The sequence below is a fragment of the Mixophyes fleayi genome, chromosome 4, assembly GCF_038048845.1.
Source record: "Mixophyes fleayi isolate aMixFle1 chromosome 4, aMixFle1.hap1, whole genome shotgun sequence".
NCBI classification, from domain to species: Eukaryota; Metazoa; Chordata; class Amphibia; order Anura; family Limnodynastidae; genus Mixophyes; species Mixophyes fleayi.
In genome coordinates this window covers 332,765,914-332,780,770 of record NC_134405.1, presented here as the reverse complement: position 1 = coordinate 332,780,770, position 14,857 = coordinate 332,765,914, and the positions used below count along the sequence as shown (strand labels likewise).

Genomic DNA, 14,857 nt, shown 5'->3' with positions numbered 1-14,857 from the left:
CCCAATTTTTTTTTATTCCTCTGTGGCTCTCTCCTTTTTTGTCCTCCTCTGTTCCTCTCTCCCACTTTTTTTCCCTCCTCTGTTCCTCTCTCCCCAATTTTTTTTTTATTCCCCTGTGGCTCTCTCCTTTTTTTCCTCCTCTGTTCCTCTCTCCCATTTTTTTTTTATTCCCCTGTGGCTCTCTCCTTTTTTTCCTCCTCTGTTCCTCTCTCCCACTTTTTTTTTTATTACTCTGTGGCTCTCTCCTTTTTTTCCTCCTCTGTTTCTCTGTCCCCTTTCTTTATAGTACTGTCCCTCCCTGTTTTCCTCCCCTAGCCTCTCCGTTTCTTTACTTACCTTTTGTCAACTTCTTTCTTTTCTTTTCTGCTCTTCTGTCTTCTTTCTTCATGCTGGCTGTGGCGCTCCTCACTGACTGACAGGCGTGACTTGATGACGTCACGCCCGGCAGTCAGTGTGAATGGAGGAGAGGAGGGACACGGCGCCGCGCGATCACGTGAGTATTTTTTTTTATTATTATTTATTTTTTCTTACAGCTCCCAAGAAACCCAAGACCCCCCCCCCCCCCCCCCCCCGCGCGAAGAAAAAAAAAAAAAGTTAAAAAAAAAATACCGCAAGAGAGAAAAATAAAATAAGAAAATAAATAAATTTTATTAGCAGCGAGGGCCCGGCCCGGGCCCCCTGGCATGGCCGGGCCCGGGTAAACTGTACCCGCCCCCCCCCCCTCTCGGCGGCCCTGCGTGTAAAAACCTATAGTTGCCTATAGTTACCAGTATATTTTTGCCTTTATGTATTCATTCACATACACACACATAACCTTTGTTTTCTGTACAGAAAATAAATTTCCCAAACAATGGCACTATCTTTTCAGAGATTTTACCAAGTGATTACACTATGCATAGCTAACAGACTATGATCATGACTGTTTACACACGTGGCAACAATACCGGAAGTTCATACACGCTAAACAGGAAGCACACATACACTAGGCAATGCAGTACCCTTTAAAACGCAAAACGACAATAAAAATAAACATTTTTCTTTCTTGTCCCTAGATTCAAATTAGCGTTCCTTCAGTCTATGCAACAACAGACATTCGGTTTCGCAATACAAAGTGAACCACAGGTCTTAAACACATTGCGTTCTTTCCTGTTATGTGACGCGTCTGTCAATCCACCCTTTGTTGAGGAACCGAATACCGTAAGCGTTGCATACCTGCCGATAACGTAACTCCTAAACTCACGAGCCCCCAATTATTAAAGTAATTCTATTGTTTTAAAATAAGCATTGGCCAATCAATTGTATGTGTTTCCAAAGCACAAGGTGGTTTATTTTAGCAGATGTAAATAGTCAACAATTCAATACATGATTATATTATGATAAAGTACAGTACAGCACAGCCAATACCAAAAGATAAGTACATACCAATGCTATCGCATGCGCTCGCTGCGCACCCACGGGACCTGGTGGACAGTATATCTGTTAGAATACTGTGTCAGAGTTGACTGAGAGCCAAAGGGTGTGCAGCTATGATTATATACAGTACAGTGTTACACTTGAACAATAGAGATGACGTAGATTGTTTCTATAGGTCCAGACGTTGTGTGGGTCCAGGGTAAACAGATCATAGGCTGATTCAATCTAATGAATCCAAAGGTGGGGGTCGTCTATCCAGGGGGGTCTGCTCCTTTCATAGCCAGCATCATACAAAGGTGTATTCCCTAATATCAATAACTAAAGTATGCAATGTGTGATCTCTTCGCCGACTGCACCGGACAGCTGCTGATGAATAGGGTTTCAGTATGATACCAGACATGCCACCTTTCCCACAACCTGAACCTTGAGTATCACTGAAGTGTACATATTATATATATATATATATATATATATATATATATATATATATATATATATATATATATATATATATAAATGCTAGGTGGCGTCTGTGTGTAAAAAAAAAAAAAAAGTTGCGGCGCCACCTGCTGGGCAGAGTTATACACTGACCTACTAAATTCTTAGTGTGTGTGGGGAAAAAAAAATCAAAAAGGGCTGAAATTTGGTATAAATAACTAAATGTTGTAATGCGAGTGTGTGCGTGCGTATGTTACAGTGCGATCGCATCACGCCACGTGTTACGTGGCGTACTCTTCGCAATTGCACGGCAAACCAATATTAAACCAATACTTTCGTTCATCCAATTATACGACTTTGACTATATGTGTGTGTGTGTGTGTGTGAGGACACCTAGCACACCAGTAAGAGACCTTATTGAGATTATATATTTGTACATGGGTTTACAGTTCATGTTATATACACTTGGATAGTGGAACAAATAGAGCACATATAGAACGTTTATTACTGATTCTCTATGAAGTGATCATTGTATCTAAGTGTGCTTATGTTGTACTTTTACACAACACCATATGTTTAAATATGCACAAACACAAAAGGCATCACAGTTGGTGGAACTATCAGCACATTTTCGAAGGACGGTGGTGAGTGTGAACACACTTCCAAATTTGCACGACATTGTTAAATTATTGTTGGTGAGTTTTAGGAAGTTTATAAAACAAAATCTACCGATACAAAGTTCTTTGCTACAATATATGATTGTGCGAGTGCAGATGTTGTTGCAATACTTTATCTGAAGGTCAGAAATTGCAGTCATGTAAGATTTATTATTAAAATCTAGTGATTATCATTATAAATAAGTATGAGTCATCAAGCTATAGGAAGCTTGTATTGCCTGTTGTTCTCCGATTCCCTGTACTTTCAAGTGTCAATCTAGCATCTCTCTCATCTATAAAAGTTATGTGGAACAATAGCATCACCGTGTGGTCAGTATTGATAGCTGCCTGTGTTTTTCCTTTTCAGATACATCGTCATTTTTAGGTCTGGTAGCATGTATAATACTTTATACTGTAACCAATTTTAATTCGAGAGCCTGCCTGTAATCGGATTAATTCAGATTTATCTAGTAAGCAAAAATTACACGCATTTGAAAGAGCCAATGAAATGTGTTTAAATCAATCAATTTTGAATGGCTGGCCCTCGAAATCTAAGGGGAAAGAGCAGCTTCTCGTCACTCCTTTATACACAGCACAAAGGCTCTTCTCGGAGCCACCTAATGCTCTCTCTACAGCAAGTGAGACCCCATCTCACTGCTTTCTACTACACGAAGCCGCTGATATATGTGGTTGAAAGGATCCATGGAGCAGTTCCAATGAGAATAAAGGCTACGTGCATAATTTAGAGCTGAAAATGTGTATGAAACGGGACAGCTAAATTGTGGGAAAATTGTGGGAAACCGTATCTGGCTCAAAAGTAGAACTACCAGGGAACCTTTGATTACCCAGATAAAACGAATAGTAATGTGTATAGAGCTCTAGTAAGAAAACGTGGGTGGCTCTGAAAAGAGCCTTTGTGTTGTGGGGGTGTCAGTGGGGAGTAAATCACTTGCTCTTAGCTGCCTTGTGGCTCTCGGTCTTCTTGGGCAGCAGCACGGCCTGGATGTTGGGCAGGACGCCTCCCTGGGCGATCGTCACCCCACCGAGCAGCTTGTTTAGCTCTTCGTCGTTGCGCACAGCCAGCTGCAGGTGGCGGGGGATGATACGGGTCTTCTTGTTATCACGGGCGGCATTTCCAGCCAACTCCAGAATCTCAGCCGTCAGGTACTCGAGCACGGCGGCCAGATAGACAGGAGCTCCGGCTCCCACACGATGAGCATAGTTCCCCTTCCTCAAAAGACGGTGAACACGGCCAACAGGAAACTGAAGACCGGCCCGAGATGAGCGAGTCTTGGCCTTAGCCCGGGTCTTACCGCCTTGTTTGCCTCTACCAGACATGTTATGCTCAGGTTAATTCAATACACACGAGTAGCAAACTCCGCCTTCATTCCTTTATTTATATGTTCGAAAAACAAACGACTGCATCTGTGATTGGTCCGTTTTCAGACTGGCCAGTGACAAAAATGTTCGGGCACTCACCAATCAGCACAGGGAGAAGGGGTATAGCTTTTCTAAAGATCCCGTGACAGAACTAACCAATAGCGCCTAGAGCTGAAGATAAGGTTAATTTACATAGACTGCCTATAAATACAGCGATTGTGGGCGGTGCTAGCAATAGTTTCTTTACACTCTGTCGAGATCTTGTTATTGCAATGCCTGAACCAGCCAAGTCTGCACCTGCGGCCAAAAAGGGCTCCAAGAAAGCCGTGACCAAGACCCAGAAGAAAGATGGGAAGAAGCGTAGAAAGACCAGGAAGGAGAGTTATGCTATCTACGTGTACAAGGTGCTGAAGCAGGTCCACCCTGATACCGGCATCTCCTCCAAGGCCATGGGTATCATGAACTCCTTTGTTAATGACATTTTTGAGCGCATCGCAGGCGAAGCCTCCCGCCTGGCTCACTACAACAAGCGCTCCACCATCACCTCCCGGGAGATCCAGACCGCTGTGCGTCTACTGCTGCCCGGTGAGCTGGCAAAGCACGCCGTGTCTGAGGGCACCAAGGCCGTCACCAAGTACACCAGCGCCAAGTAATCTGCAATCTCTGTTCTAAGATAACACAAAGGCTCTTTTAAGAGCCACCCAAATCTTCTCAATCGAGGCTATGACATTTGCTAGATCCCGCATGTTCTTTGTGGTGTTTTTTATCTCCGCGAAACCATCACATTTCAAGCTACTCGTTCTTGCAATACCCCACATATTGTTCCTTACGCTTTAATCACTGCCTAGCATTTCCCTTCAGATCATGTAAGGGCCGATATTTGTAACGCTGTGCAGCCCAAGGTCTTTTAATAACGTGAATAACAGGTCTTGAGTAATAGATGTTCTAAAACTGCCATGCGTAGAATCTAGATGAAATAAGTGGTATATGGGGGTATGTTTGTGCTCTAGGACATGGACATACTACAACTCTTTGAAGATTGAGTGGGAGGCTCTCAAAAGAGCCTTTTTGTTTTTCAACATGGCAAAGAAATTGGCCTCCGAAACCGTACATAGTGGAGACCTAAGCGATTGAAAAAGGGGCTTTCCCAGCTTTCTCGTATCTAATGGATGCATCACTCGCCGCCCATATAGACTCTTGAATAGAGAAAACTTGGTGGACTCCTGAGATACCTCGTTAAATGTAAAGAGGAGCTGTTGCAGGGTCTTCTCCCAGTCTCCTCCCTCCGTGCTGACATATGTGCAGAGAAAATGTTTAACGCACCATTGCAACACTCACATTACCAATTAGTTCGTGGATAGGGGGATGGTACGCTAGGGTCTTGCCACAAGATTTTCCCTGTAGAGTCTTTATAATTTCCCCAGGATACGTATTTCTCAATTCCTGTGGGAAACCCACCCTGAAAGAACCACTGCTTCTGGATACGAGGTGGTAATCAATATTTTTTCATTTTGGCTGGTATGGGGCAGGAAGAATATAATGTCTTTCTCAATCGATGCTATGACACCCTTTGTATTATTACCCCGTTTATTATGTTGCTTTGTATTTTTTGAAAGTCTCCTGGTTACGTTTCCCTGTACTCGTCCCCCAACATGTAAACCCGTTCCACAGCTGGGATTTACGCTCATTTGACTACACGTTGTAAAAGCATAGATTAGTGGTCTTCGCCTACTTTATACAATGGTTGAGACGGATGTCTGCGGTGTAACTCCCGCACTCAGAACAGGCTGCGAGTGATGGTGTCACTATTCACTCATGTATTGGATCTACGTGTAACAAAGCCGTGGGGTGATATGCTGTAGTATCTTAAAATGCTACAGACCTATTCCTCCAGTAATCATGGGCATAATAGTAAACTTACAGCTCTTTGAAGACTGAGTGGGTGGCTCTTAAAAGAGCCTTTGTGTGTAATGGGATACAGAGAAATTAACCTCCAAACCCGTACAGAGTGCGACCCTGACGTTTCAGGGCATACACGACATCCATGGCTGTGACAGTCTTTCTCTTTGCGTGCTCTGTGTAAGTGACGGCATCACGGATCACATTCTCCAGGAAGACCTTCAGGACACCGCGGGTCTCCTCGTAGATGAGCCCAGAGATGCGCTTCACACCTCCCCTACGAGCTAAACGACGGATAGCTGGTTTAGTGATGCCCTGGATGTTATCACGGAGCACCTTCCTGTGCCTCTTAGCACCGCCTTTCCCGAGCCCCTTGCCTCCTTTACCGCGTCCAGACATGATTTGCACTGCTGGCGTTGCCTAATCAACTGATGTGAATTGGTTGTACAGCAAACTTCTTTAATACAGTTAAGTCGGACCTGAAAGGACACAAAGTATAGAGGAAGAAATGGGCGTGTCATTTGATAATTATTGCTACATGTGGCTTTCGTTCCCCTTGCCGATTGGCTGAACGAGCAGCCGTTAAAGATTTTAAAATTCCCGCCGCGTCGCTTATAGTCATTGTAGTGTTTAGCTTATGATCTTATTTAATTTAGTTTCTCATTTTAGCTGAATGGTTATCTGTCTGTTTTTTTCAAGTTGTGTGACGGCATTTTATTATGTAGAAATTACACATTTTAGAGTTTTAATCTGCAATCTATAACACTGGTCGGTTGTTAACATATATTGATGATGAAAGTAATAATATATTTGTAATATAAGGTGGTAGCAGTGTAGTTATCTGTCGTGTTTCAGTTGGATCTAATCTTGTATTCCTTTAAATACCTTTGAATTTACTAGTGACAGGCTCTGTACATTTTTAACTGCAGCCACAAATAAAAACACTAAATATAATATGACTTATTTGAATAATGCATTAGAATGAGGATTTCTGCCTGAAATTGACTTTTTAAAGCGTAGAACCAGCCTAGTGTATGTCAAATGACAGCAACATCTGTAATGATATAAAGATATAAAAAAAAACAACTGGACTTCAATGGTTATTTTCAAAACACCGCAAGCTCTGGTGAAGTAACGCTCTCATGTGGCGAGAGCAGGATGCTGGGCAGTACTGACTGTTCAGCAATCCCTGTACCCCATATTGAAAGTACCTTGTTTGTAATGTCTAATTTCACGCATTTAGAATTCTTAAATGTGTCCAGGTTGAGACCTTTCTGTGCTTGCTGGCTATCCGGGATTGCCCATTTAGTCCGCAGATGACTGGGAGGTGACCACCACTGTGTTTTAATAAAGGTTATTCCTCCCTTAGTTTCGCCAGTGTATGTGCCACAATGTATTGTTACTAATGTATATTGTATGCTTTATGAGAGCCGACAGAATTAAATATGTTGTGTTGGCACCGGTACCTGGTCTGCAGAAGAACTATAGCCAGTGGTCAACAGATTTCTAATGAGAAGCCCGGACAGCACAGCCTGCTCTAGAGGCGCTAAATACCGGTCAGGCAGCTGATACTAGTCGGGTCAGAGTTCCTTCTAGCCGCCTAGATGCAGCAGGGAGCACGGGGCAGTTAGAGAGCAGCCAGGTGCAGTTTGGTAACAGAAGGTAAGGACAGAATGATTTACTGACATACGAGATCTAAAAGGCATTTCATTCATGTTTGCTGAAAGCGAACACGTTATGTTTATAGACGGGTACCCGGACAGTAAGAGCTGCACGTGGGCTTGTGTTTGCAAGGAACACAAAGAGCAGCGGGATCCAACAAGTGTCATAGCCTCGATTAAGAAGATTTGGGTGGCTCTTAAAAGAGCCTTTGTGGCAACTCGGAAAGGAGGAATTTGCAGATTACTTGGCGCTGGTGTACTTGGTGACGGCCTTGGTGCCCTCAGACACGGCGTGCTTGGCCAGCTCACCGGGCAGCAGTAGACGCACAGCGGTCTGGATCTCCCGGGAGGTGATGGTGGAGCGCTTGTTGTAGTGAGCCAGGCGGGAGGCTTCTCCTGCGATGCGCTCAAAAATGTCATTAACAAAGGAGTTCATGATACCCATGGCCTTGGAGGAGATGCCGGTATCAGGGTGGACCTGCTTCAGCACCTTGTACACGTAGATAGCATAACTCTCCTTCCTGGTCTTTCTACGCTTCTTCCCGTCTTTCTTCTGGGTCTTGGTCACGGCTTTCTTGGAGCCCTTTTTGGCCGCAGGAGCAGACTTTGCTGGATCAGGCATTCTTAAAACAAATACTGGTCAGTGAGTCAGCGACTATTACTTGCACCTCCCACAATCGCCCTATTTATAGGCAGCCCATGTAAATAAGACTTATATCCAGCTCTATATGCTATTGGCTAGTCATGTCATGTGATGTGTTTCAATATCATACCCACCTCTATCTTATACGGATTGGTGGATACCTGAACATCAGCTGCATTGGCTAGTCCGAAAACAGACCAATCAGAGATGCAGGAGTTTGTCACTGAAAGGTATAAATAAAAGGATGAGGGAGGAGTTTAATCACAGTAGTTTATTACGAAATACGCAACTGAAAATGTCTGGTAGAGGCAAACAAGGCCAAGACTCGCTCATCTCGGGCTGGGCTTCAGTTTCCAGTTGGACGTGTTCACCGTCTTTTGAGAAAGGGTAATTATGCCGAGCGTGTGGGAGCCGGAGCTCCTGTCTATCTGGCCGCCGTGCTCGAGTACCTAACGGCTGAGATTCTGGAGTTGGCAGGAAATGCCGCCCGTGATAACAAGAAGACCCGCATCATCCCCCGCCACCTGCAGCTGGCTGTGCGCAACGATGAAGAGCTAAACAAGCTGCTCGGTGGGGTGACGATCGCCCAGGGAGGCGTCCTGCCCAACATCCAGGCCGTGCTGCTGCCCAAGAAGACCGAGAGCCACAAGGCAGCTAAGAGCAAGTGATTTACTCCCCACTGACACCCCCACAACACAAAGGCTCTTTTCAGGGCCACCCACATTTTCTTGCGAGAGCTTTATACATTACTTATTGCTTTATCTGGATAGTCGGAAGCTCACTGACAGTTTTACTATTGAGCTAGACGAGAAACAGCCTTTTCTCCTCAGATTCTGCTGTTCAGTCCTTCAAACTTTCATTTAATATTCCTTGCGTCCTTCAGAACGCCTGCTTTATATTTTGCTTACCACTTAAATCTGAAGCGATAATATTACTATTAGAATTTTACCTACGTAAGACCTGACAGGCTCCCGAATTAAAGTTGAAAGACTAGAAAACCATTTATTGTAAACAATCTTAAAAATTACAATGTATCTGATAAACGGCAGACGTCACTACTGATCACACGGTGGTAGTATTGATTTACACACAGTAATAGTATATAAGAGATACGTTACTACGGTGTATGACACTTGTCAGCACAGTGAATCGGAGACCAATACAAGCTTCCTATGGTGTCGATAACAAATACTTGATGATAATCACTGGATTTAAATAATCTGACATAACCGTCCAATAGGTAGCAGTTGTATAGCGTATGACCTAGTAAGAAAATAATCCCGTAATATAAACATAAGGAGTTTCCGTCCTTTGCTCATTTTGTTCAGGGGCAGTAAACGGTTTATGAAGCTACACACGGGGTGTAGAAGAGCGACATAATTGCTTATAGAAAATAACCATTGTCACGGTGCACTGACGTCATGTGTATGTAACTATCAATGTGTGTGTAAACTAGTCAGATGTCTGGAGGTATTTGTTACCGGGGACCATAAGGGGTTCACATCTGCTTTGTTGAGCCAGAAGCAGTCACCACCACAGGGTAAAAGATAGAGGATGGATGGGGGGGTACATTATAGCTCAGTCAAGACCGAGTGGGTGGCTCTCAAAAGAGCCTTTGTGTAACGGGGCACCGGAGTGCGGATCTGCAGTTTTACTTCTTCTTAGGAGCTGTCTTCTTGGGCTTCGCTGCTTTCTTAGCCGGGCTCTTGGTCACTTTAGGCTTCGCTGCCTTCTTGGCCACTTTAGGCTTAGCCGCCTTCTTGGCCGGGCTCTTGGTCACTTTAGGCTTCGCTGCCTTCTTGGCCGGGCTCTTGGCCACCTTCTTGGATTTCACAGCGACTTTTGGCTTCTTTGGGCTTTTTGCAGCCTTCTTGGCAACTGCCGGTTTTTTCGCCTTTTTAGGGCTCTTGGATGCGCTCGGAGCCTTCTTGGGGGACTTGGATACTTTCTTGGCTTTGGCCACTGCTGCCTTCTTCACCGCCTTGTCCTTGCTGTCCAACTGTTTCTTGTTCAGCTTAAAGGAGCCGGAGGCACCGCTGCCTTTCACCTGGATGAGGGTTTCTTTGGTCACCAAGCTCTTGATCGCCAACTTCAGGCGGCTGTTGTTCTTCTCCACATCGTATCCTCCGGCAGCCAGAGCTTTCTTCACAGCGGCCAGGGAAATCCCATTACGCTCCTTGGATGCAGCTGCCACCTTTACAATCTGCTCAGACACGCTGGGACCGGACGCTTTGCTGCTCTTCATGGATCCTGCTGAAGCTGCTTTCTTGGGCCGCTTACTCTTGGCGGGGGCCTCTGCTGGAGCAGCAGGCGCTGCGGCTGGGACTGGCTCAGACATCCTCCAATACAAATGACTATGACTCTATGCTCAAACTGACACGTTTAGTTGTAGGACTTGTTCAACCAAGAATTTATATACAGCTCAGGGATATGCGGCCATTGGCTGAGATAAAGAACCAGCCGCTGTGTTTATTGGTGGATAGCGAAGCCACGCCCACTATTCCTTCTCTGCAGTTCCAGGATGTCTGCGATCTCTTTTGTGTTTCTTTTGAGGGAAGTAATGAGACCTTTATAGGACATATGATAGTGTCTGCTCGTTCTCCAGCTTGTCAGCTGTAAATCATGTGCTGACATTTGCTGCTGAGTAAGCTTATCAAAGGTACTAAAAACATATCCGACCTCTTTACCATCTACAACGGGTCTCATCTCTCTTATCCATACATTAATGGCAGGGTCCTACCAGATAACTCTCAATAGATGATTACCAGCAGCCTAGAGCTTGAGATAGTCAGCTGCCACAGGTAGAAACGACTGCAGATGTTCACAGACAAACACAGCTTGTTGTGTTCAGGTCATCTCAACAACCCCTTGCGGTCTGCGGGAACTGCTGGTAACTTGTCCAGCTTCCCTTCATCCCCTTCAGTTGGCATTGGGAGGAAGGGGACATTAATCGAATTTTTGCTAAGCAAACCACCTGATGTAATGAAAAGGCATTGTCCAGGGCTATTATAGCCACCTACGTATTCGGATATATAGTGACCCCAGGTCACCAGTGGTTTGGTTTTGTGCGGGAAAAATGTCTGAAACAATCAAAGCCTCCAGCAGAGGCCTCGGCCGTGGAGACTCCAAGAAGAGCAGGAAAACATTGGATCACAAATACAAATAATTGCACAGTGATTTCAGATCGATAATTTAAAACCCGTGTTTGTCATTATCAACAAGGCATAAATATAGATCTACAAAAGTGATTATATTCCCTGACGTGGTTCGAATCCTTTTACTATCCCTAGTTATTATCCCTCTCGTCTTCGCTGAATGTGATGCAATGGCACCCCCGTGTGGTCAATGTGGATAGCTTTTTTACATACATTGTAATTATCGTGACTGGAAACACTTAATTTTTTATTATTACACATCATTTAATTCGAGAGCTTGCCAGGCCTTCTTAAGTTATAATAATATATAATATTAAAAATTACGAGTCAAGTAATAAGCAAAGAATTTAGGCGGGCATTTTGAAAGTTAAGACGCAGTTTTTAAGCCAATCAATTTGAAGGGCGTTCTTAACTCATCCAATTGCATTGCAGCACACTGTATAAATAGGATTGTTAAGAATCTGCATCTTATATTCTTTATAGAATCAGTAGAACTATGGCCAGGACCAAGCAGACCGCTCGTAAGTCCACCGGTGGGAAAGCTCCCCGCAAGCAGCTGGCAACTAAAGCCGCCCGGAAGAGCGCCCCAGCTACCGGTGGTGTGAAGAAACCTCACCGTTACCGGCCAGGCACCGTCGCTCTGAGGGAGATCCGCCGCTACCAGAAGTCCACTGAGCTGTTGATCCGCAAGCTGCCCTTCCAGCGCTTGGTGCGGGAGATCGCCCAGGACTTCAAGACCGACCTGCGCTTCCAGAGCTCGGCTGTCATGGCTCTGCAAGAGGCCAGCGAGGCTTATCTGGTGGGGCTCTTCGAGGACACCAACCTGTGCGCCATCCACGCTAAGAGGGTGACCATCATGCCCAAAGACATCCAGCTGGCCCGCAGGATCCGAGGGGAGAGGGCATAAGGACTCGGCACTGACTTACACACAGCACAAAGGCTCTTTTCAGAGCCACCAAATCTTTCTCTAAACGAGCTGCAGCATTATTCTGTGTAGTAACATTTTAATCAGAAGTTATTATCTATGTGTAAAATCTCTGCATTTTGTTTGCCGATGTGGATTCTAATTACACATATTCTATATGATCAGCGCGATTAGATAATTAACACTGGGCCGTTGTTGTCCACGTCTGACTCGTTTCCTTTGTTCCCTCTGGTAATACTGTGCAATTCACGGGAATCCGTCAACATTCCCCTCCCAAAGCCAACAGCCTTTTACACAATATCTCGGGAAAAGGTGGGTGGCTCCAAAGAGCAAGCGGGTTCCGGGGTAGTGATTCACTTGCACATCCACCCAAATATGGCAAGCAGCATGTGGGGGTATAAATTAGTAGACGCATGCTGTAAACAGATTAGACCGCTCAATTTATACACGGGATGAAATCGATGTGGCCCCATTATAGCTAATATAAATTACAGACTGAACGATGGCGTCGATAATCACAGTATTGTGCAGAAACAAGTAATCATAGGTGTGTGTGTAACGTGATATTAGGGAGCTAAACCTCTCACGGTCCTGGACATTAGTCGTACAGCTCTTTACAGACATAGTGGGCGGCCCTTAGAAGGGCCTTTGTGGTTTGTAATGGGATAGACAAAGAAATTAGCCTCCGAATCCGTACAGAGTGCGACCCTGACGTTTCAGGGCATACACGACATCCATGGCTGTGACAGTCTTTCTCTTTGCGTGCTCTGTGTAAGTGACGGCATCACGGATCACATTCTCCAGGAAGACCTTCAAGACACCGCGGGTTTCCTCGTAGATGAGCCCAGAGATGCGCTTCACACCTCCCCTACGAGCTAAACGACGGATAGCTGGTTTAGTGATGCCCTGGATGTTATCACGGAGAACCTTCCTGTGCCCCTTGCCTCCTTTACCGCGTCCAGACATGATGTAACTTTCAGTCAAAAATGTTCCAACTGATACAGTTTAGCTGCGCAACAAGCTTCTTTTATGCAGCTGGGTCGGACCTGATAGGGGACATAAGAGGAAGGGGGCGTGTCCAGTAGGCAGCGGTTCTTTGTACGTTGTGTGACGCGGGCTTCGGTTCCCCCCTTATCACTGATTCGCTGAGCGCTCAACCGTTTGCGAATTTAAAATTCCCGCTCAGTCGCTCCTATTGTTTGCAGTGTATAGCTTACGAAGTAAAGCAATTTAATGTCTCCTTTAGTTGATCGATTGTACATGGCTGTGTGCGCGGTTTTTGGTTGTTTGACTGCATATTATGTAAATGTAAAACATTCTAGTGGTTTAAGCTACAAGATAATCATTATGATAGTTCACAATGTAGTATTTGTAGTAAAAACCCAAAGACTAATCCTCTACAAAGTAAGCTGAGCAAAATATGTTCGCTGGCATCTGTGTACTTCTCTGGCTTTATCAAATTCCTTCTCTTAATTATTTTTCAACACCAAGAGCAGGGTGCTGGGCATAGTTGAGATGTATATTTAGTCTGCTTGCAGCCTCTCATGCCCATATTGAAGGTACCTTGACTCAGCACTGTCCATTCATTCTGTAACACAGGCTGCAAAGTAACAAACACATATTACTATATATTATTTTTAATTAATGTTATAGCTTGAGATCTCTCAAGATACATAAACAAGTTTTTGATCACAAGTCAAACTGCATCTTACAGTGGTCTCCACCTGCACACAGTGGATACAGACATGTTGGGGGTAAACCAATATACATGAACAATGCAGCCTTCAGTGCAACATCAATTAATTAGGAACAAGAGGAATCTCTGTACTTCAGGCCTCAGTGGTCACTACCTACTGGTCACTTGATATCTTGTATTCTCATGAATATTAGTTCAGGAAACAACATGGCTGCCTCACTGCATACATGAAGGGTGTAATTTAAAGAGGACCTGTCATGTTTTACAAGCCTGTTTCACATGGGAGTGATCAACATACTAAGAACATACCGAGCAGCAATCTGTCCCTCCAGATGAGATCAACATGTCAGCCGGGCTGTTTACCACACTGGCCGGGTTGTTCAACGTGATAACCACCAACACCATGGAAGCAATTGATTCTGGAGGGACAGTCCTGCCGTCCCACATTTAAGGACTTTTGTCCTGATTCGGTGACAGTTGGGAGATATGTCCCACTGAGTGATGCCCCTTCAATGTCACAAGTACTAGTGGCCGGTGTGTGCAGCACCTAAGGGATGTTTTTAGGGGAGCAGGCTGGGGACGTCCCAGCACTTCCAAAGCCAATGGGGCATATTTAAGAAAGCACAATAGTGCTCTTACCGTGAAATTAAGGTCCCTCTGTGTCCTCCGCATATTTATAAAGGGTGCATCGTAGCAGATATCGTGGATATATGCTGCTTTGCACTCCTCTACGTTTTTGGGAGCAGTCACCGAATAGTATGGTGACTTCTCTTGGCCGTAATCTAACATGTTCCGAAAAAAACTATTTTTTGGGGGGAAACTTGTCTTGATAATGTACGCCAGCTGAAGCTGGCGCTTATTATCATAAATGTCAGATTTCAGTGCTGTCAGATTTCAGTGCTGTCAGCTCTGGTCCGAAGAGCAGAGCTGGACAGCGCATGTGTGGAGGGATCACATGATCCCTCGCTGTCATTCACCGCTGTCTCTGCAA

The 14,857-nt window shown here is 44.8% G+C and overlaps 7 protein-coding genes across 7 annotated transcripts in view; 2 read left to right on the top strand and 5 right to left on the bottom strand.

Annotated features, from left to right (window-relative positions):
- LOC142150854 (histone H2A type 1-like) overlaps window positions 1-3,861 on the bottom strand; it is a 40,602-nt gene extending 36,741 nt beyond the window's left edge. The window contains exon 1 of the mRNA XM_075206030.1: window positions 3,551-3,861. Within this exon, the coding sequence (XP_075062131.1) occupies window positions 3,551-3,845 (295 nt within the window). The 5' untranslated portion in view covers window positions 3,846-3,861. The remainder of the gene's footprint in view (window positions 1-3,550) is intronic.
- Window positions 3,862-4,155: 294 nt separating this feature from the next.
- On the top strand, window positions 4,156-4,593 carry LOC142150256 (histone H2B 1.1-like). The gene has a single exon (XM_075205466.1). The coding sequence runs from the start codon at window positions 4,160-4,162 to the stop codon at window positions 4,538-4,540; it is 381 nt and encodes a 126-aa protein (XP_075061567.1). The 5' UTR covers window positions 4,156-4,159; the 3' UTR covers window positions 4,541-4,593.
- Window positions 4,594-5,873: 1,280 nt separating this feature from the next.
- On the bottom strand, window positions 5,874-6,205 carry LOC142150255 (histone H4). Its single transcript, XM_075205464.1, has one exon. It carries the CDS (start codon window positions 6,183-6,185, stop codon window positions 5,874-5,876), a length of 312 nt encoding a protein of 103 aa, XP_075061565.1. The 5' UTR covers window positions 6,186-6,205.
- A 1,335-nt stretch (window positions 6,206-7,540) lies between these two features.
- Window positions 7,541-8,089, bottom strand: LOC142150254 (histone H2B 1.1-like). Its single transcript, XM_075205463.1, has one exon. It carries the CDS (start codon window positions 8,067-8,069, stop codon window positions 7,689-7,691), a length of 381 nt encoding a protein of 126 aa, XP_075061564.1. The 5' UTR covers window positions 8,070-8,089; the 3' UTR covers window positions 7,541-7,688.
- Window positions 8,090-9,523: 1,434 nt separating this feature from the next.
- On the top strand, window positions 9,524-12,260 carry LOC142150253 (histone H3). The gene is made up of 2 exons (XM_075205462.1): window positions 9,524-9,630; window positions 11,729-12,260. The coding sequence occupies exon 2, from the start codon at window positions 11,742-11,744 to the stop codon at window positions 12,150-12,152; it is 411 nt and encodes a 136-aa protein (XP_075061563.1). The 5' UTR covers window positions 9,524-9,630; window positions 11,729-11,741; the 3' UTR covers window positions 12,153-12,260.
- On the bottom strand, window positions 9,541-10,358 carry LOC142150252 (histone H1B-like). The gene has a single exon (XM_075205461.1). It carries the CDS (start codon window positions 10,333-10,335, stop codon window positions 9,742-9,744), a length of 594 nt encoding a protein of 197 aa, XP_075061562.1. The 5' UTR covers window positions 10,336-10,358; the 3' UTR covers window positions 9,541-9,741.
- Window positions 12,261-12,848: 588 nt separating the features above from the next.
- Window positions 12,849-13,136, bottom strand: LOC142150853 (histone H4-like). Its single transcript, XM_075206028.1, has one exon. The coding sequence runs from the start codon at window positions 13,134-13,136 to the stop codon at window positions 12,849-12,851; it is 288 nt and encodes a 95-aa protein (XP_075062129.1).
- Window positions 13,137-14,857: the final 1,721 nt, after the last annotated feature.

Bases quoted from the DNA above. Each gene is read 5' to 3' on its own strand.
- LOC142150256 (XM_075205466.1), top strand. From the start codon at position 4,160: ATGCCTGAACCAGCCAAGTCTGCACCTGCGGCCAAAAAGGGCTCCAAG.
- LOC142150255 (XM_075205464.1), bottom strand. From the start codon at position 6,185: ATGTCTGGACGCGGTAAAGGAGGCAAGGGGCTCGGGAAAGGCGGTGCT.
- LOC142150254 (XM_075205463.1), bottom strand. From the start codon at position 8,069: ATGCCTGATCCAGCAAAGTCTGCTCCTGCGGCCAAAAAGGGCTCCAAG.
- LOC142150252 (XM_075205461.1), bottom strand. From the start codon at position 10,335: ATGAAGAGCAGCAAAGCGTCCGGTCCCAGCGTGTCTGAGCAGATTGTA.
- LOC142150253 (XM_075205462.1), top strand. From the start codon at position 11,742: ATGGCCAGGACCAAGCAGACCGCTCGTAAGTCCACCGGTGGGAAAGCT.
- LOC142150853 (XM_075206028.1), bottom strand. From the start codon at position 13,136: ATGTCTGGACGCGGTAAAGGAGGCAAGGGGCACAGGAAGGTTCTCCGT.